At 48.2% G+C, this 16,803-nt stretch overlaps 1 protein-coding gene across 1 annotated transcript; it reads right to left on the minus strand.

Moving 5' to 3' along the window:
* Window positions 1-552: 552 nt before the first annotated feature.
* LOC144591383 (putative G-protein coupled receptor 139) lies at window positions 553-15,341 on the minus strand. Its single transcript, XM_078395595.1, has 2 exons — window positions 15,272-15,341; window positions 553-1,439 (listed from the first exon to the last, which is right to left on the minus strand). The coding sequence occupies exons 1-2, from the start codon at window positions 15,339-15,341 to the stop codon at window positions 553-555; spliced, it is 957 nt and encodes a 318-aa protein (XP_078251721.1).
* Window positions 15,342-16,803: the final 1,462 nt, after the last annotated feature.

Genomic DNA, 16,803 nt, shown 5'->3' on the forward strand with positions numbered 1-16,803 from the left:
GGTCTCTACAGCCTTCTGTGGCAAAGAATTCCACAGATTCACCCCCCCTCCCCTCAGACCAAAGAAATCCCTCCCCATCTCCTTCCCAGTCCTAGACTGTCACACCGGTGGATACATGCTCTACACATCCACTCTATTCAAGCCATTCATTATGCTGTACATTTCAATGAGGTCCCCCCTTATTCTTCGAAACTCCAGCTAGGACAGGCCCAGTGCTGTCAAATGCTCATCATAAGTTAACCCACTCATTCCTGGGATCATTCTTGTAAACCTCCTCTGGACCCTCTCCAGGGCTCGCGCATATTTCCTCAAATATGGTGCCCAAAATTGATCACAGTAATCCAAATGCGGCCTGACCAGCACCTTATAGAGCCTCGGCATTTCATCCCTGTTTTTGTGTTCTTGTTCTCTCGAAATAATTGCAGTTTGCTTTCATAAGGTTGCGTTTGCTTTCTTTGCTACCGATCCGACTTGCAGCTTAACTTTTTGGGAACCCTGGTGTAAACCAACATCTGCAGTTCCTTCCTCCACATATCGTCTATGTCGGGAAGTTCAGTTTGAGAGGAAGGCGAGCAGCCAATGGAAGGGGTAGGTGATGGTGAGTTTCACCTGCTCCCTGAACTTGGCCTGTGTCAGGGCGTAGATGCAGGTGTTACTGCAAGAATTGAGATACATCAGCATGGTCCCGGCCTGGGTGACCGTGACCAGCGTGGACATGTCCACCAGCATCTCCTCCATCACGAACATCACCACCTTGGTCATCCACAGCAGCACGAAGCTGCCCGAGATGGCGAAGAGAAGAACGATGGACCTCCTCCTGTTCTCCATCTCGGGGTCCGCTCGTTTGCCTCCCGCTCCGGCTCCGGCGCCACGCAACCCCTTACGGGCCCGGCTCGCCACCAAGATGTGACGGACGGTCAGGGCGTTGAGCAGAAGGATGGTCACGTAAGGGATCATAGGCGTCAACGCCGTCCCAGCCCACAGGTAGGCGGCCCAGGGGATATTGGTGCAGAGATAACGGAGTCGACAGACCGGGAACGGGGCGCGTCCGCGAATGGGCTCGTAGGTGAAGTAGCGCGGGATATTTCGCAGGTAGCTGACGGCGCACACTGCGACGATCGCCGCCAAAGACGTTCTCTTGGTGCAGTAACGGAGCTTGAGTCGCGGGCAGCAAATGGCGACGAAGCGGTCGAAGGTGAAAGCCACGGTGAGCCAGACGGTGGAGTCCACGGCCGCCGCGTTCACGATGCTTTTGAGGGCGCAGACGTGGTAGTGCATGAGCATGGAGTAGGGGAAGTAGAGCGAGCCCAGGTGGTTGAGGACCACACAGAAGATGATGACCAGCAGGTCCGCCCCGGCCATGGACACCAGGTACCGGACCGTGCAGCCGGCGAGGCCGCAGCTCCGTCGGCACAGGATCACGATGGTGATGAGATTCGCTACGGAGAAGGTCAAAAGGTCATGTGACAGGATCAGAATTAGGTCAATCTGCCCATCAAGTCTACTCCACCATTCAATCACGACTGATCTATCTCTGTCTCCAAACCCCATTCTCCTGCCTTCTCTCCCTTCACCCCTGATACCTGTACTAATCAAAAATCTATCTCTGCCTTAAAAATATCCATTGATTTGGCCTCCACCGCCATCTTTGGTAAAGAATTCCACAGATTCACCACCTTCTAAGTAAAGACATTCCTCCTCACCTCCTTCCTAAAGGAATGTCCTTTAAATCTGAGGCTGGGACCTCTAGTCCTAGACTCTCCCACTCATGGAAACATCCTATCCACATCTGCTCTATCCAAGCCTTTCACTATTCCGTACTTGTCAATGAGATCCCCCTTCATGCTTCTAAACTCCAGCGACAATAGGCCCAGCGCCATCAAACACTGGTCATATGTTAACCAATGGAAGTGAGCAAAAGAGTGAGTGACATTGGTCGACGCTCTCGGGAGATCAGGTTACACTTGTATAAGATGTTAGTGCAGCCGTGGTTAGAGTGCTGTGTTCAGTTCTGGGCACCATGTTACAGGAAAGAAGTTGTCAGTCTAGAAAGGTTGCAGAGAAGATTTATCAGGATGTTACCAGGACTCGAAGGCTTGAGCTACAGGGTGATGTTGAGCAGGCTGGGACTCTATTCCGAGCGCAGGAGGATGAGGGGTGAGCTCACAGCGGTGTATAAAATCATGAGAGGAATCGATCAGGTTGATACACAGAGTCTCCTGCCCAGAGTAGGGGAATCCAGAACCAGAAGACATAGTTTTAAGGTGAGGCGGGGTGGGTGGGGGGGGGGGGGATTTACTAAGAATCTGAGGGGTAACATTTTCAAACTAAGACACTTTTGAAGAATATAAAAGTGGATAAGTCTCCAGGTCCTGATAGGATATTCCCTAGGACATTGAGGGAAGGTAGTGCAGAAATAGCAGGGGCTATGACGGAAATATTTCAAACGTCATTAGAAACAGGGATGGTGCCGGAAGATTGGCGCATTGCGCATGTTGTGCCTTTGTTTAAAAAAGGTTCTAAAAGTAAACCTAGCAATTATAGACCTATTAGTTTGACGTCTGTGGTGGGAAAATTAATGGAAAAGATACTTAGGGACAATATATATAATTATTTGGATAATCAAGGCCTGATTAGAAACAGTCAACATGGATTTGTGCCTGGAAGGTCATGTTTGACTAATCTTCTTGAATTTTTTGAAGAGGTTACCAGGGAAATTGATAAGGGCAAGGCTGTGGATGTTGTCTATAAGGACTTCAGTAAGGCATTTGACAAGGTTCCACATGGAAGGTTGATTAAGAAGTTTAAATCGTTGGGTATTAATAGTGAGGTTGCAAGATGGATTCAACAATGGCTGAATGGGAGGTACCAGAGGGTAACGGTTGACAATTGTATGTCAGGTTGGAGGCCAGTGTCTAGTAGAGTGCCCCAAGGATCTGTGTTGGGTCCACTGTTGTTTGTCATTTACATTAATGATCTGGATGATGGTGTGGCAAATTGGATTAGTAAATATGCAGATGATACTAAGATAGGCGGAGTAGTTGATAATGAGGTAGATTTTCAAAGTCTACAGAGAGACTTGGGCCTTTTGGAAGGGTGGGCTGAAAGATGGCAGATGGAGTTTAATGCTGATAAGTGTGAGGTGCTGCATTTTGGTAGGACAAATCAAAATAGGACGTACAGGGTAAATGGTAGGGAATTGAGGAATGCAGTGGAACAGAGGGATCTGGGAATAACTGTGCATTGTTCCCTGAAGGTGGAATCTCATGTGGATATGGTGGTGAAGAAGGCGTTTGGTATGCTTGCCTTTATAAATCAGAGCATCGAGTATAGAAGTTGGGATGTAATGTTGAAATTGTACAGGGCATTGGTGAGGTCGAATCTGAAGTATGGTGCGCAGTTCTGGTCGCCAAATTATAGGAAGGATGTCGACAAAATGGAGAGGGTACAGAGGAGATTTACTAGAATGTTGCCTGGGTTTCAGCACTTAGGCTTCAGAGAGAGGTTGAACAGGTTGGGTCTTTATTCTTTGGAGCGTAGAAGGTTGAGGGGGGACTTGATAGACGTTTTTTAAATTTTGAGAGGGACGGACAGAGTTGACGTGGGTAGGCTTTTCCCTTTGAGAGTGGGGAAGATTCCAACAAGGGGACATAGCTTCAGAATTGAGGGACAAAGGTTTAGGGGTAACATGAGGGGGAACTTCTTTACTCAGAGGGTTGTGGCTGTATGGAATGGGCTTCCGGTGGAAGTGGTGGAGGCTGGCTCGATTTTATTATTTAAGAGTAAATTGGATAGGTATATGGATAAGAGGGGATTAGAGGGTTATGGTCTGAGTGCAGGTAGGTGAGACTAGGTCAGGGAGAATGGTCGGCGTGGACTGGTAGGGCCGGACAGGCCTGTTTCCATGCTGTAGTTGTTATATATGTTATATTATATATATAAGGGTGATGGTGTATGGAACGACCTGCGTAGGTGAGGCAGGGACTATTGTAACATTTAAGACAGGTACATTTATCGGACAGGTTTGGAGGTATATGGCCACGAGTGTAGATGGGACATGTTGGCCGGTGTGGGCATGTTGGGCCGAAGGGCCTGTTTCCCGCTGTAAGACTCTATGAATCAATGACTATATTCAGCCCAATCCTTGGAGAGTGGATTAGAACATAGAACAGTTAGAACCTTTGGCCCTCAATATCAGTGCGGAACAGTTTAAATTATAATGTTTTATTTTTAATTGTCTGCTGTATATCGTGTTTTTTTTATCTTGTTGCGACAAAATGCGATCCTTGTGGGGACAAAATGCTTGAGTAACTCAGCGGGACAGGCAGCATCTCTGGAGAGAAGGAATACGTGACGTTTCGGGTCGAGACCCTTCTTCAGACTGATGTCAGGGGAGTGGGCGGGGCAAAGGTAGAATGTAGTCGGAGACAGTAAGACTGGTGGGAGAACTGGAAAGGGGGAGAGCATAGAGAGGGAAAGCAGGGGCTGTTTGAAGTTGGAGAAGTCAATGTTCATACCGCTGTGAACATCAAGCTACCCAAGTGAAATATGAGGTGCTATTCCTCCAATTTGCGCTGGCCCTCGCTCTGACAATGGAGGAGGCCCAGGACAATAGATAATAGACAATAAGCAATAGGTGCAGGAGTAGGCTATTCGGCCCTTCGAGCCAGCACTGCCATTCATTGTGATCATGGCTGATCATCCACAATCAGTACCCCATTCCTGCATTCTCCCCATATCCCTTGACACTATCTTTAAGAGCTCTATCTAACTCTCTCTTGAAAGCATCCAGAGAATTGGTCTCCACTGCCTTCTGAGGCTAAGAATTCCACAGATTCACAACTCTCTGAGTGAAAAAAAAATCCTCATCGTTCTAAATGGCCTACCCCTTATTCTTAAAATATGGCCCTTGGTTCTGGACTCCCCCAACATCGGGAACATGTTTCCTGCCTCTGGCGCATCCAATCCCTTAATAATCTTATATGTTTCAATAAGAACCCCTCTTGTCCTTCTAAATTCCAGTGTATACAAGCCCAGTCGCTCCAGTCTTTCAACGGTTGCAGGACAAAAAGGTCAGATTGGGAATGGGAGTTGAAGTGCTGAGCAACCGGGAGACCAGTTACGTTAAGCAGACTGAGCAGAGGTCTTCAACGAAACGATCGCCAAGCCTGCGCTTGGTCTCACCGATGTAAAAAAGTTGACACCCGGAACAGAGGATACAATAGATGAGGTTGGAGGAAGTGCAAGTGAACCTCTGCCTCACCTAGAAAGACTGTTTGGGTCCTTGGGTCCATAGCTTGTCTCCGCTATGAAACCTGCAACTTGCCCCCTTGATCCTGCCCCCACTGCCCTTCTGAAGGATGTCATTGCAATAGCCGGTCCCAGCATCCTCTCTATTATCAACAGTTCTCTGGCCACTGGCACTGTTCCAACCAGTTTCAAGCACGCGGTGGTCCAGCCCCTACTGAAAAGACCTAACCTAGACCCCACCTTGCCTAGCAACTACAGAACCATTTCCAAACTACCATTCCTGTCAAAAGTCCTTGAAAAGGCAATTCTAAACCAATTAGTGCCCTACCTGCACCAAAACACCATCCTGGAAAGTTTCCAGTCAGGTTTCAGAGCTCACCACAGCACAGAGTCTGCCTTGTTGAAGGTACACAACGACCTGCTTCTCGCCATCGACACCGGCGACTGTGCAATCCTGCTCCTTCTCGACCTCAGCGCAGCGTTCGATACAGTGGACCACACCATCCTTATTGACCGTCTCCGTTACGCGGTTGGCATTGATGGCACTGCCCTGAGCTGGTTCGCTGCGTACCTCAAAGATAGGAGTTTCGCCATCAACATAGGCAGTTATTCCTCTGCTCCAGCTAGCCTCTCCTGCGGAGTTCTACAAGGCTTCATCCTAGGCCCCATTCTCTTCTCTCTATACATGCTCCCCCTTGGCCAAATCATTCAAAGGTACGGCATTTCTTTCCACTGCTATGCCGATGACACTCAGCTTTACCTCCCCTTGAAACCCAACAACCAGTCAAATTTAAACAGCCTCTTACACTGCCTTGAGGACATAAAATGTTGGATGGCACAGAACTTTCCTCCAATTAAATGAGAGCAAGTCTGAGGTCATCCTATTCGCCCCCCCCCCCCCCCGACTCCATCAAATTGATAACAGGCAGTCTTGGAAGTCTATCCTGCCTAGTCAAACCGCATGTCAAAAACCTCGGCATGATATTTGACTCTGCATTAAACTTTGATAAGCAAGTCAACGCTGTGGTAAAAGCCAGCTTCTTCCAACTTCGAACCATAGCTAAAATCAAACCTTTCCTCCAATTCGACGACACAGAAAAAATCATTCACTCTTTCATTTCCTCCCGCCTAGACTACTGCAACTCCCTATCCACTGGGATCAGCCAATCTTCCCTGTCCCGCCTGCAACTGGTCCAAAACGCCGCAGCGAGACTCCTGACGGGTACCCGTAAAAGGGACCACATCACCCCGATTCTGGCCTCTCTCCACTGGCTCCCTGTACGGTACAGAATCAACTTCAAGCTCCTCCTATTCACGTATAAAGCCCTAAATGGACACTCCCCCCCCTACATCAAAAATCTTCTAACCCCCCTCTCTAACTCCAGGTCCCTCAGGTCGGCCGACTTGGGGCTACTCACTATCCCGCGGTCTAGGCTTAAGCTCAGGGGTGACCGCGCTTTTGCGGTTGCAGCTCCTAGACTGTGGAACAGCATCTCTCTCCCCATCAGAACTGCCCCCTCCATCGACTCCTTTAAGTCCAGGCTCAAAACCCATTTCTACTCCCTAGCGTTTGAGGCTCATTGAGGAGGCGCTGTGAACTGTTTGCGTGCTACTGTATGTTTCATTTTTTCCCCATTGGAACCTAATCAGATGTACAGCACTTTGGTCAACGTGGGTTGTTTTTAAATGTGCTATACAAATAAAATTGACTTGACTTGACTTGACTTGGATGGAGTCGAGGGGGGAGGTAAAGGGACAGGTGTTGCATCTCCTGCGGTTGCAGGGGAAAGTACCTGGGGAGGGGATGGTTTGGGTGGGAAGGGACGAGTTAATCAGGGAGTTGCGGAGGGAATTGTCTCAGCGGAAAGCAGAAAGGGGTGGAGATGGAAAGATGTGGCCAGTAGTGGGATCCCGTTGGAGGTGGCGAAAATGTTGGAGGAATATATGCTGTATGCGACGGCTGATGGGGTGGAAGGTGGGACCCTGTCGTTGTATGTATACATAATTGGCTAATAAAATTTAATTCAATTCAATTTCTTTCAATTTAATTAGGCCATTCGGCCCATCAAATCTAATAAGGAGGCAGATTATTATCTCAGAGGTGTCAGATCAGGTAAAGGGGAAGTGCAATGAGACTTTGGTGTTCTAGTACACCAGTCACTGAAAGGAAGTGTGCAGGTACAGCAGGCAGTGAAGAAAACCAATGGCATGTTGGCCTTCATAACAAGAGGATTTGAGTACAGGAACAAATAAATCCTTCTGCAGTTGTATAGGGCCCTGGTGAGACCACAAATGGAGTATTGTGTGCAGTTTTGGTCACCTAATTTGAGGAGGGACGTCCTTGCTATTGAGGCAGTGCAAGTTCACGAGGTTAATTCCTGGGATGGAGGGACTGTCATATGAGGAAAGATTGGAAAGACTAGGCTTGTATTCACTGGAGTTTCGAAGGATGAGAGGGGATCTTATAGAGACGTATAAAATTATAAAAGGACTGAACAAGCTAGCTGCAGGAAAAATGTTCCCAATGTTGGGGGAGTCCAGAAACAGGGGCCGCACAGTTTAAGAATAAAGGGGAGGCCATTTAAAACTGAGGTGAGAAGAAACTTTTTCACCCAGAGAGTTGTGAATTTGTGGAATTCTCTGCCACTGAAGGCAGCGGAGGCCAATTCACTGGATGGATTTAAAAGAAAGTTAAATAGAGCTCTCGGGGCTACCGGAATCAATGGATATGGGGAGAAGGCAGGCATGGGTTACTGATTGTAGTTAATGAGCCATGATCACAATGAATGGTGGTGGTGGCTCGAAGGGGCAAATGGCTTCCTTCTGCACCTATTTTCTATGTTTATATGTTACTCCGCCATTTAATCATGGCTGATTTACTTCTCCATCCTAACCCCATTTTCCTGCCATCTCCCCATAACTCCTGACACCCGTACTGATCAAGATTTTATGTATCTCTGACTTAAAAATATCCATTGACTTGGCCTTCTGCGGCAGCGAATTCCACAGACTCACCACCCTCTGAGTAAAGAAATGCCTCCTGATCTCCTTCCGAAAGGTACAGCATTTTATTCTGAGGCTGTGCCCTCTGGTCCTCGACTCCCCCACCAGCGGAAACATCCTCTCCACATCCTCTCTATTCAGGCCTAACCGGGCCCAACCCCTGTCGTAGACTCTCCAAAACCATCGCATTCTTTCTTTAATGAGGTGAGGAGAGAAGAGTGTGAATGGCCCACGCCCTTTATATCTGCACCCATTGCTTTGAGAGAGCAGAAATGTGATGGAAACGGGTCTGCCCGCGACCCCATCAGAACAGTTTCATTTGGGTTACGTTTACCCTTCTCCCCAAAATCCATAAACACAACTGCCCTGACAGACCCATTGTTTCTGCCTGCTCTTGTCCGACTGAAATGATTTCCACGTACCTCAACTCCATCCTATCCTCCCTGGTCCAATTTCTCCCAACCGATGATCAAGATATCCTTCGTCTCTTTAATGATCTGCTTTCCAAGCCCCCACTCTCTGATCTTTACTATGGACATTCAGTCACTCTATACTTCCATCCAACACCAGGAAGGCCTTCAAGCCCTTCGTTTCTTCCTCAACCACAGAACCATGCAATTTCCCTCTACTCTGCCGAGTAGAGCTGGTTCTCACCCGCAACAACTTCTCCTTTGACTCCTTCCACTTCCTCCAAGCCCACAGCAAAGCTAAGGGCTCCCGCATGGGCCCCAGCTATGACTGCCTCTTTGTAGGCTCATTGAACAATCCCTGTTCCAGGCGTACACTGGCCCCATCCCCGAACTCTACCTCCCCTACATTGACGACTGCATCGGTGCTCCCTCTTGTACCCATGCAGAACTCATGGACTTCATCAACTTCACCACCAATTTCCATCCTGCACTCAAATTTACTTGGACCATCTCCGACACCTCCCTCCCCTTTCTTGATCTAACATTCTTCATCACAGGAAATAGACTGATGTCTATTACAAAACCCACCGATTCCCCCAACAATCTCGACTACACTTCTTCCCACCCTGCTTCCTGCAAAGACTCTATCCCCTACACCCAATTCCCCCGTCTACGCTGCATCTGCGCCCAAGATGAGATGTTCCATACAAGGGCATCCAGGATGTCCTCATTATTCAGGGTACGGGGGTTCCCCTCTCCCATCAGAGATGAGGCCCTCACTCGTGTCTCCTCATTACTCTGCAGTTCCGCCCTTGCTCCTCTTCCCCCTATGCACAACAAAGACAGAGTCCCCCTAGTCCTTACCTACGACCCATCAGCAGTCGCATACAACACATAATCCTCCAAACTTTTTGCCACCTCCAAGGGGATCCCAACACTATTCACATCTTTCCATTTCCACCCCTTTCTGTCTTCCGCAGAGATGGTTCCTCCACAACTCCCTGGTCAGCTCATCTCTTCCCACCCAAATCACTACCTACAACCTCTTCCAACCTCGTGTACCTTATCCGCTGTTTAAGATGTGGACTCTAATACATCGGCGAGACAAGTTGCTAAATACTTTAATTCTCCTCTCCCATTCCCACACAGAACTTTGTATCCTAGGGTGCCTCAATTGTCAGAGTGAGGCCAAATGCAAATTGAAGGACCAGCATCTCATATTTCGCTTGCAGCCCAGTGGTATTAATATTGATTTCATTAACTTCAGTTAGCACCGGCATTCTCTCTCTCTCTCTCTCTCTCTAACCCCCCCCCCACCCAAGTTGCACTAGATTCTCGTTTTCACCCAACAAACAGCTAACAATGAGCTGTTTCCTTTGGCATTGTTACTTTTTGCCAATCTTTCATTCATTGTTCTTTGTCTCTCGACATCATTGTTGAGATCTCTCATTTCCCTTATCCCCAACCAGTCCGAGGAAGGGTATCAACCCGAATCATCACCCATTCCTTCTGATCTGATAAGGGGACTCAAGGTAAAAGGGCCATTAGGAGGCAGTGATCAGAATATGATACGTTTTACTCTACAAATTGAGAGGGAGAAAGGAAAATCGGAAGTGTCAGTATTACAGTATAGCAAAGGGGATTACAGAGGCAGGAGCTGGCCAGAATTGACTGGAAAGAGGCCCTAGCAGGGAAGACAGTGAAACAGCAATGGCAGGTATTCCTGGGAATAATGCAGAAGTTGCAGGATCACTTTATCCCAAAGAAGAGGAAAGATTCTAATGGGAGTAAGAGGCACCCGTGGCTGACAAGGGAAGTCAAGGACAGCATAAAAATAAAAGAGAAGAAGTACAACAAAGCAAAGAAGAGTGGGAAGCCAGAGGATTGGGACTCTTTTAAAGAGCAACAGAAGATGAAGGAGAAGGCAATACGGGGAGAAAAGATGAGGTACGAGGGTAAAGTAGCCAATAACATAAAGGAGGATAGTAAAAGCTTTTTTAGGTATGTAAAGAGGAAAAAAATAGTCAAGGCAAATGTGGGTCCCTTGAAGACAGAAGCAGGGGAATTTATTATGGGGAACAAGGAAATGGCAGATGAGTTGAACCGGTACTTTGGATCTGTCTTCACTAAGGAAGATACAAGCAATCTCCCAGATGTTATAGTGGCCAGAGATCCTAGGGTGACGGAGGAACTGAAGGAAATCCACATTAGGCAGGAAATGGTGTTGGGTAGACTGATGGGACTGAAGGCTGATAAATCCCCAGGGCCTGATGGTCTGCATCCCAGAGTACTTAAGGAGGTGACGCTAGAAATTGTGGATGCATTGGTGATCATTTTCCAATGTTCTATAGATTCAGGATCAGTTCCTGTGGATTGGAGGGTAGCTAATGTTGTCCCACTTTTTAAGAAAGGAGGGAGAGAGAAAACGGGAAATTATAGACCAGTTAGTCTTACATCAGTGGTGGGGAAGATGCTGGAATCAATTAAAAGAGACGAAATTGCGGAGCATTTGGATGGTAGTAACAAGATCGTTCCGAGTCAGCATGGATTTACAAAGGGGAAATCATGCTTGACTAATCTTCTGAAGTTCTTTGAGGATATAACTAGGAAAATTGACAGGGGAGAGCCGATGGATGTGGTGTACCTCAACTTTGAGAAAGGCTTCGACACGGTTCCACGTAGGTGATTAGTGGTCAAAATTAGAGCACATGGTATTGGAGGTAGGGTACTGACATGGATAGAAAATTGGTTGACAGACAGAAAGCAAAGAGTGGGGATAAATGGGTCCCTTTCAGAATGGCAGGCAGTAACTAGTGGGGTACCGCAAGGCTCGGTGCTGGGACCGCAGCTATTTACAATATACATTAATGACTTGGATGAAGGCTCGCTGGCAGTCTGTTTGTCTTTTTTCCTTTTATTTTGTTTGTGTGTCGGTGTTGGGATGGTTTTTGTTTCTGTTTTTGGCTGTGGATGTGGGGGGGGGGGGGTGGTGGGGCGGGGGGTGGTGGGGTGGGGGAAACCTTTCTTTTATTAGGTCTCTTCCCCGGGGCGCAGCTCGGTCGTGGGGCCTTCCATCGCCCGCGGGGCCTTCCATCGCCCGCGGGGCCTTCCATCGCCAGCGGTGCCTTCAATCGCCGGCACGGCTCGGCCGCTGGACTTAACATCGCCGGCGCGGGTCAGCCGCGGGACCTAACAGTGCCCGGCGCGGCTCGGCCGCGGGGCCTTCCATCGCCCGGTACGGCCGCGGGACGTTTCAGCGCTCGGTGCGGCTCGGCCGCGGGGCCTTCCATCGCCCGGCGCGGCTCGGCCGCGGGACATTTCAGTGCTCGGTGCGGCTCGGCCGCGGGGCCTTCCATCCACCTTGCGGGGGCTATACGTGTCGGTCGCCTCAGTAGGGGTCGAGCTGCCTGTCCGTGGGCATGGGGGGAAGAGAGTGGAAGTTTTGTTGCCTTCCATCACAGTGAGGGGGTGTTTGGAGTCACTGTGATGGATGTTTGTGTTGGGGTCGTGCGTCCTGTGTTCTTTTCTTTTTTGTTGTGCTCTGTGACTGCTGTAATTTCGTTCGGTATCTGTACCGAATGCCAATAAAGTTTTGTATTAAAAGTACCATTAGCAAATTTGCAGATGATACAAAGCTGGGTGGTAGTGTGAACTGTGAGGACGATGCTATGAGGTTGCAGGGTGACTTGGACAAGTTGTGTGAGTGGGCGGATGCATAGCAGATGCAGTTTAATGTGGATAAGTGTGAGGTTATCCACTTTGGTGGTAAGAATAGGGAGGCAGAGTATTATCTGAATGGTGTCAAGTTAGGAAAAGGGGATGTACAACGAGATCTGGGTGTCCTAGTGCATTAGTCACTGAAAGGATGCAGGTACAGCAGGCAGTGAAGAAAGCCAATGGAATGTTGGCCTTCATAACAAGAGGAGTTGAATATAGGAGCAAAGAGGTCCTTCTGCAGTTGTACAGGGCCCTAGTGAGACCGCACCTGGAGTACTGTGTGCAGTTTTGGTCTCCAAATTTGAGGAAGGATATTCTTGCTATTGAGGGCGTGCAGCGTAGGTTAATTCCGGGAATGGCGGGACTGTCATATGTTGAACGACTGGAGCGACTAGGCTTGTATACACTGGATTTTAGAAGGATTATCGAAACGTATAAGATTATTAAGGGGTTGGATACGTTAGAGGCAGGAAACATGTTCCCAATGTTGGGGGAGTCCAGAACCAGGGGCTACAGTTTAAGAATAAGGGGTAGGCCATTTAGAACGGAGATGAGGAAAGACTTTTTCAGTCAGAGAGTTGTGAATCTGTGGAATTCTCTGCCTCAGAAGGCAGTGGAGGCCAATTCTCTGATTGCAATCAAGAGAGAGCTAGATAGAGCTCTTAAGGATAGCGGAGTCGGGGGGTATGGGGAGAAGGCAGGAACGTGGTACTGATTGAGAATGATCAGCCATGATCACATTAAATGGCGGTGCTGGCTCGAAGGGCCGAATGGCCTCCTGCACCTATTGTCTATTGTCTATTGCCTATTCAGCGATGCTGCCTGTCCCGCTGAGTTGGTTAGTTTCATAAGCACATTGTCGGGAATGGAGGTCTCTAGATCATTCCTCTCATCATCACCTCTATTAGATTAGCCCTCATCCTCCTGAATTGCAAGGAATTGAGTCCCAGCCTACTCAACTCCTATCTGTAGCTCAGACCCTCTCGTCCTGGCAACACCCTCGTAAATCTTCTCGGTACCCTTTCCAGCTTGACCATATCTTTCCTATAACATGATGCCCAAAACTGAACACAAAACACTCTAAATGTGGCCTCATCAACGTCTTACACAATAGGATAGGAGAGATAGGATTGGCACAATGTGCTAGAGGAACAGCGGGTGAGGCAACATCGCGGGAGATCAATGGTAGAGTTGATGCCTCACAGTGCCAGAGACCCGAGTTCAATCCTGACTACGGGCGCTGTAAGTACGGAGTTTGCACGTTCTCCCAGTGACCTGCGTGGGATTTTCTCCGGGTACTCTGGATTCCTCCCACACTCCAAAGACATACAGGTTTGTAGGTCAATTGGCTTGGTACAATTGTAATTTGTCCCTAGTGGGATAGTGTTAGTGTGCGGGGATCACTGGGACTCGGTGGGTCGAAGGGCCAGTTTCCGCGTTGTTTCTCTAAACTAAACTAAACTAATAACTAAACCTCAATCGCACCTCGACAACGGAACATAACAACAAACTTCTTGCACTATTCGAACCCTAACCCTAACCATAACCCAACGAAAAAAGGTTTTGCTCTAATAGCTTGCTATTTTTGCTCGGTCTTCTTTCTTTTGGAATTGTGTGCAATTTACAATTTGTATTTGTGCACTGCCTGAGTCAATGTAACTAACGGTAATGCTGCTGCAAGCCGACGTGGCACAGAACTCCAAATCTATCGTGTGCGTGCATTTGACGATGAAGTCCACTTGACCTGAACGTGATTGTCCATCTCGGATTGAGCTCAGGTCCCTGGCGCACATTGACCGCTGCGCCACTATGCCGCCCGAACGCCCATCTCTACTGATTTAATCTCGAGTTTGAGTTCAGTTCATTGTCACGTGTTCCGAGGTAAAAGGAGAGGCTTTTGTTGCGTGCTAATTAGTCAGCGGAAAGACAATATATGATTGCAATCGAGCCATTCACAGTGTACAGATACATGAAAAAGGGATTAACGCGAGTAACCTTCAGTGCAAATTAAGTCCAGTAAAGTCAGGTGAAATATAGTCTGAGGGTCTCCAATGGGGAAGAGAGTAGCTCAGGACTGCTCTCCAGTTGATTTTGTAAATTGGCTGAGTCTATGTGTCTGTGATGCTGTTGTAAGCACGATTTGGCAGAGAACTCCAAATTCATCGTGTGCACGCATTTGACAATGAACTCCTCTTGACCTGAACGTGATTCTCCATCTCAGTTAAATCCCATTGTACAAGTACATTGTACTCAGGCCAGGAGCCACTGTTTCACGTTCGGCCCCTTGACCGAACGCTCTTTAATATTCCTTCACCAGTTTCCACCTCTCCCCATCAGTCACACATACACACAAAGAGCCCGATATAGTACGCCAATAAACCTAGTTTATCTTAGTTTAAGATACAGCGTGGAGACAGGACCTTCGGTCCACCTTGTCCACGCCGCCCATCTAAAGTGTGTCAGGTATTCCTTTCCCCAAAGATGCTGCCTGACCCGCTGAATTACTGCAGGGTGTTGTGTCTACCGGTACACTGGTTCTTTGTTATTCTGGATTACTGCAGAGTGTTGTGTCTACCGGTACTCTGGTTCTTTGCTATTCTGGTTTCGCATCGTGCTATGGGCATTTTTCAAAAGCCGATTCTAAACTCTTTGCCAACTAGTATTCCCATTAAATCTCCCTTCTCCAGGGAACGGAAGGACATTCGCTGTAACACAGTTGCAGATAGAAACCGGACGCTAGTGCGTTTCAAAACACAAACAGAAATGCCGTAACAGAAGCACAGTCGCGGTATTCCTGGCAAATCCAGACCCTCCAGAACGGCCACACATCGCGCATATCCAGGCACCCCGCGTTCTCGCACCCGGTGACCCTCTCCCTTCCCCTCGCTTACCGGTCACCCCGACAAGTGCCAGCGAATGGTAGAACACATCTTGGACCAAGAGGAACACCAGGTCTCCCATCCTTGTTGCGAGTGTTCGGGGGGAGGGTGGGCGGAGAGAGCCCCGAAACTGAATTGAAGAGCGTACAGGAATAGCTCCTTATGTATACAGGTCCGGGTGGGACTGAAGACTCAAGAGATTTGGTAGCAGCTTCGGTAGCATGCATCAATTAGATTAGCTGATGTACCCGGTGACGGTGGTCGTCCAAGCGGGGAACCTATCTGGTTATTGAGATTGCGTAAAGAGCGTCAAACACAACGCTCTTAAAACGTCTCCAGGGACCCTAGGTGCAACCGAAAATAAAATTAAGGGTGTGTAAAAGCGTTGAGACGGGTGTATCTCCCTAAAGCTTTGAGTGTACCAGGGCAACTCAATGACGTTAATTGTCGATGAAGCCCCAAGGGACGGCTGGCTTTGCAATGGGGCGCCTGGAGTTGCAGACAATGCCGACCCGAGCTAATACAAAGTGTTACTTGGAATTGGAATACCCTGTTGCCTTCCCTTCCCGAGGACTCAAACCTGGTGTTCACGCATTTCTCGCACCATCTCCCACCACTCTCGTCAACCGAATCCTTTTCTTTCCTCCCCACATTGGTCTTCCATCTGGAGTCACGCATTTACCTGTTTTTCCTCCTTTCTTTATCTCGTCTTTCTTTCTTTATATCCTTTTCTTTCTCTGGAATCATAGAGTAATTGAGTGGAAAAAGGCCCTTCGGCCCAACTTGCCCACACCGGCCAACATGTCCCAATAACACTAGTCCCACCTGCCCGTGTTTAATCAATATCCCTCGAAACCTGTTCTATCCATGTACCTATTTAACTGCTTCTTAAATGTTGGGATAGTCCCTGCCACAACTTCCTCCTCTGGCAGCTTGTTCCATACATCCACCACCCTCTGTGGGAAATGATGATCCATCAGAGTCATATTAAATCTTTTCCCCTTCATCTAAAACATATGTCCTCTAGTCCTCGATTCCTCTGCTCTGGGCAAGAGACTCTGTGCATCGACCTGATCTATTCCTCTCATGATTCTATGCAACTCTACAAGATCTTCCCGCATCCTCCTGCGCTCCAAGAAATAGGGTCCCAGCCTTCTCAACCTCTCCCTACAGCTCAGACCCTCTAGTCCTGTCAAAATCCTCGTAAATCTTCTCTGTCCCCATTCCAGCTTGACAACATCTTTCCTGTAAACAAGATACCCAGAACTGAATACAATACTTTAAATGCCGCCAAACCAACATTGCAACATGAACTCCCAACTTCTGCACTCAATATTCTGACCGATGAAGGCCAATGTGCCAAAAGCCTTTTTGATCACCCTATTTACATGCGACTCCACCTTCACGAAACCATGCTCCATCTGACACAGTTTTGTTTCCTTTCAACCTCAAGATTTTATCATTTTTCTCCACCACCCAGATATATGACGATCGATATTATCTACACCCTTATAACCGGCTACGAGGTCACTCCTCAGCCTCCA

This window comes from Rhinoraja longicauda, unplaced genomic scaffold (genome assembly GCF_053455715.1).
Source record: "Rhinoraja longicauda isolate Sanriku21f unplaced genomic scaffold, sRhiLon1.1 Scf000965, whole genome shotgun sequence".
Taxonomy (NCBI): Eukaryota; Metazoa; Chordata; class Chondrichthyes; order Rajiformes; family Arhynchobatidae; genus Rhinoraja; species Rhinoraja longicauda.

Excerpts from the sequence above, each read along its gene's own strand:
- LOC144591383 (XM_078395595.1), bottom strand. The coding sequence starts at position 15,341 with ATGGGAGACCTGGTGTTCCTCTTGGTCCAAGATGTGTTCTACCATTCG. Across the intron at positions 1,440-15,271 it reads GGCACTTGTCGGGGTGACCG|CGAATCTCATCACCATCGTG; the intron begins GTAAGCGAGGGG and ends CCTTCTCCGTAG.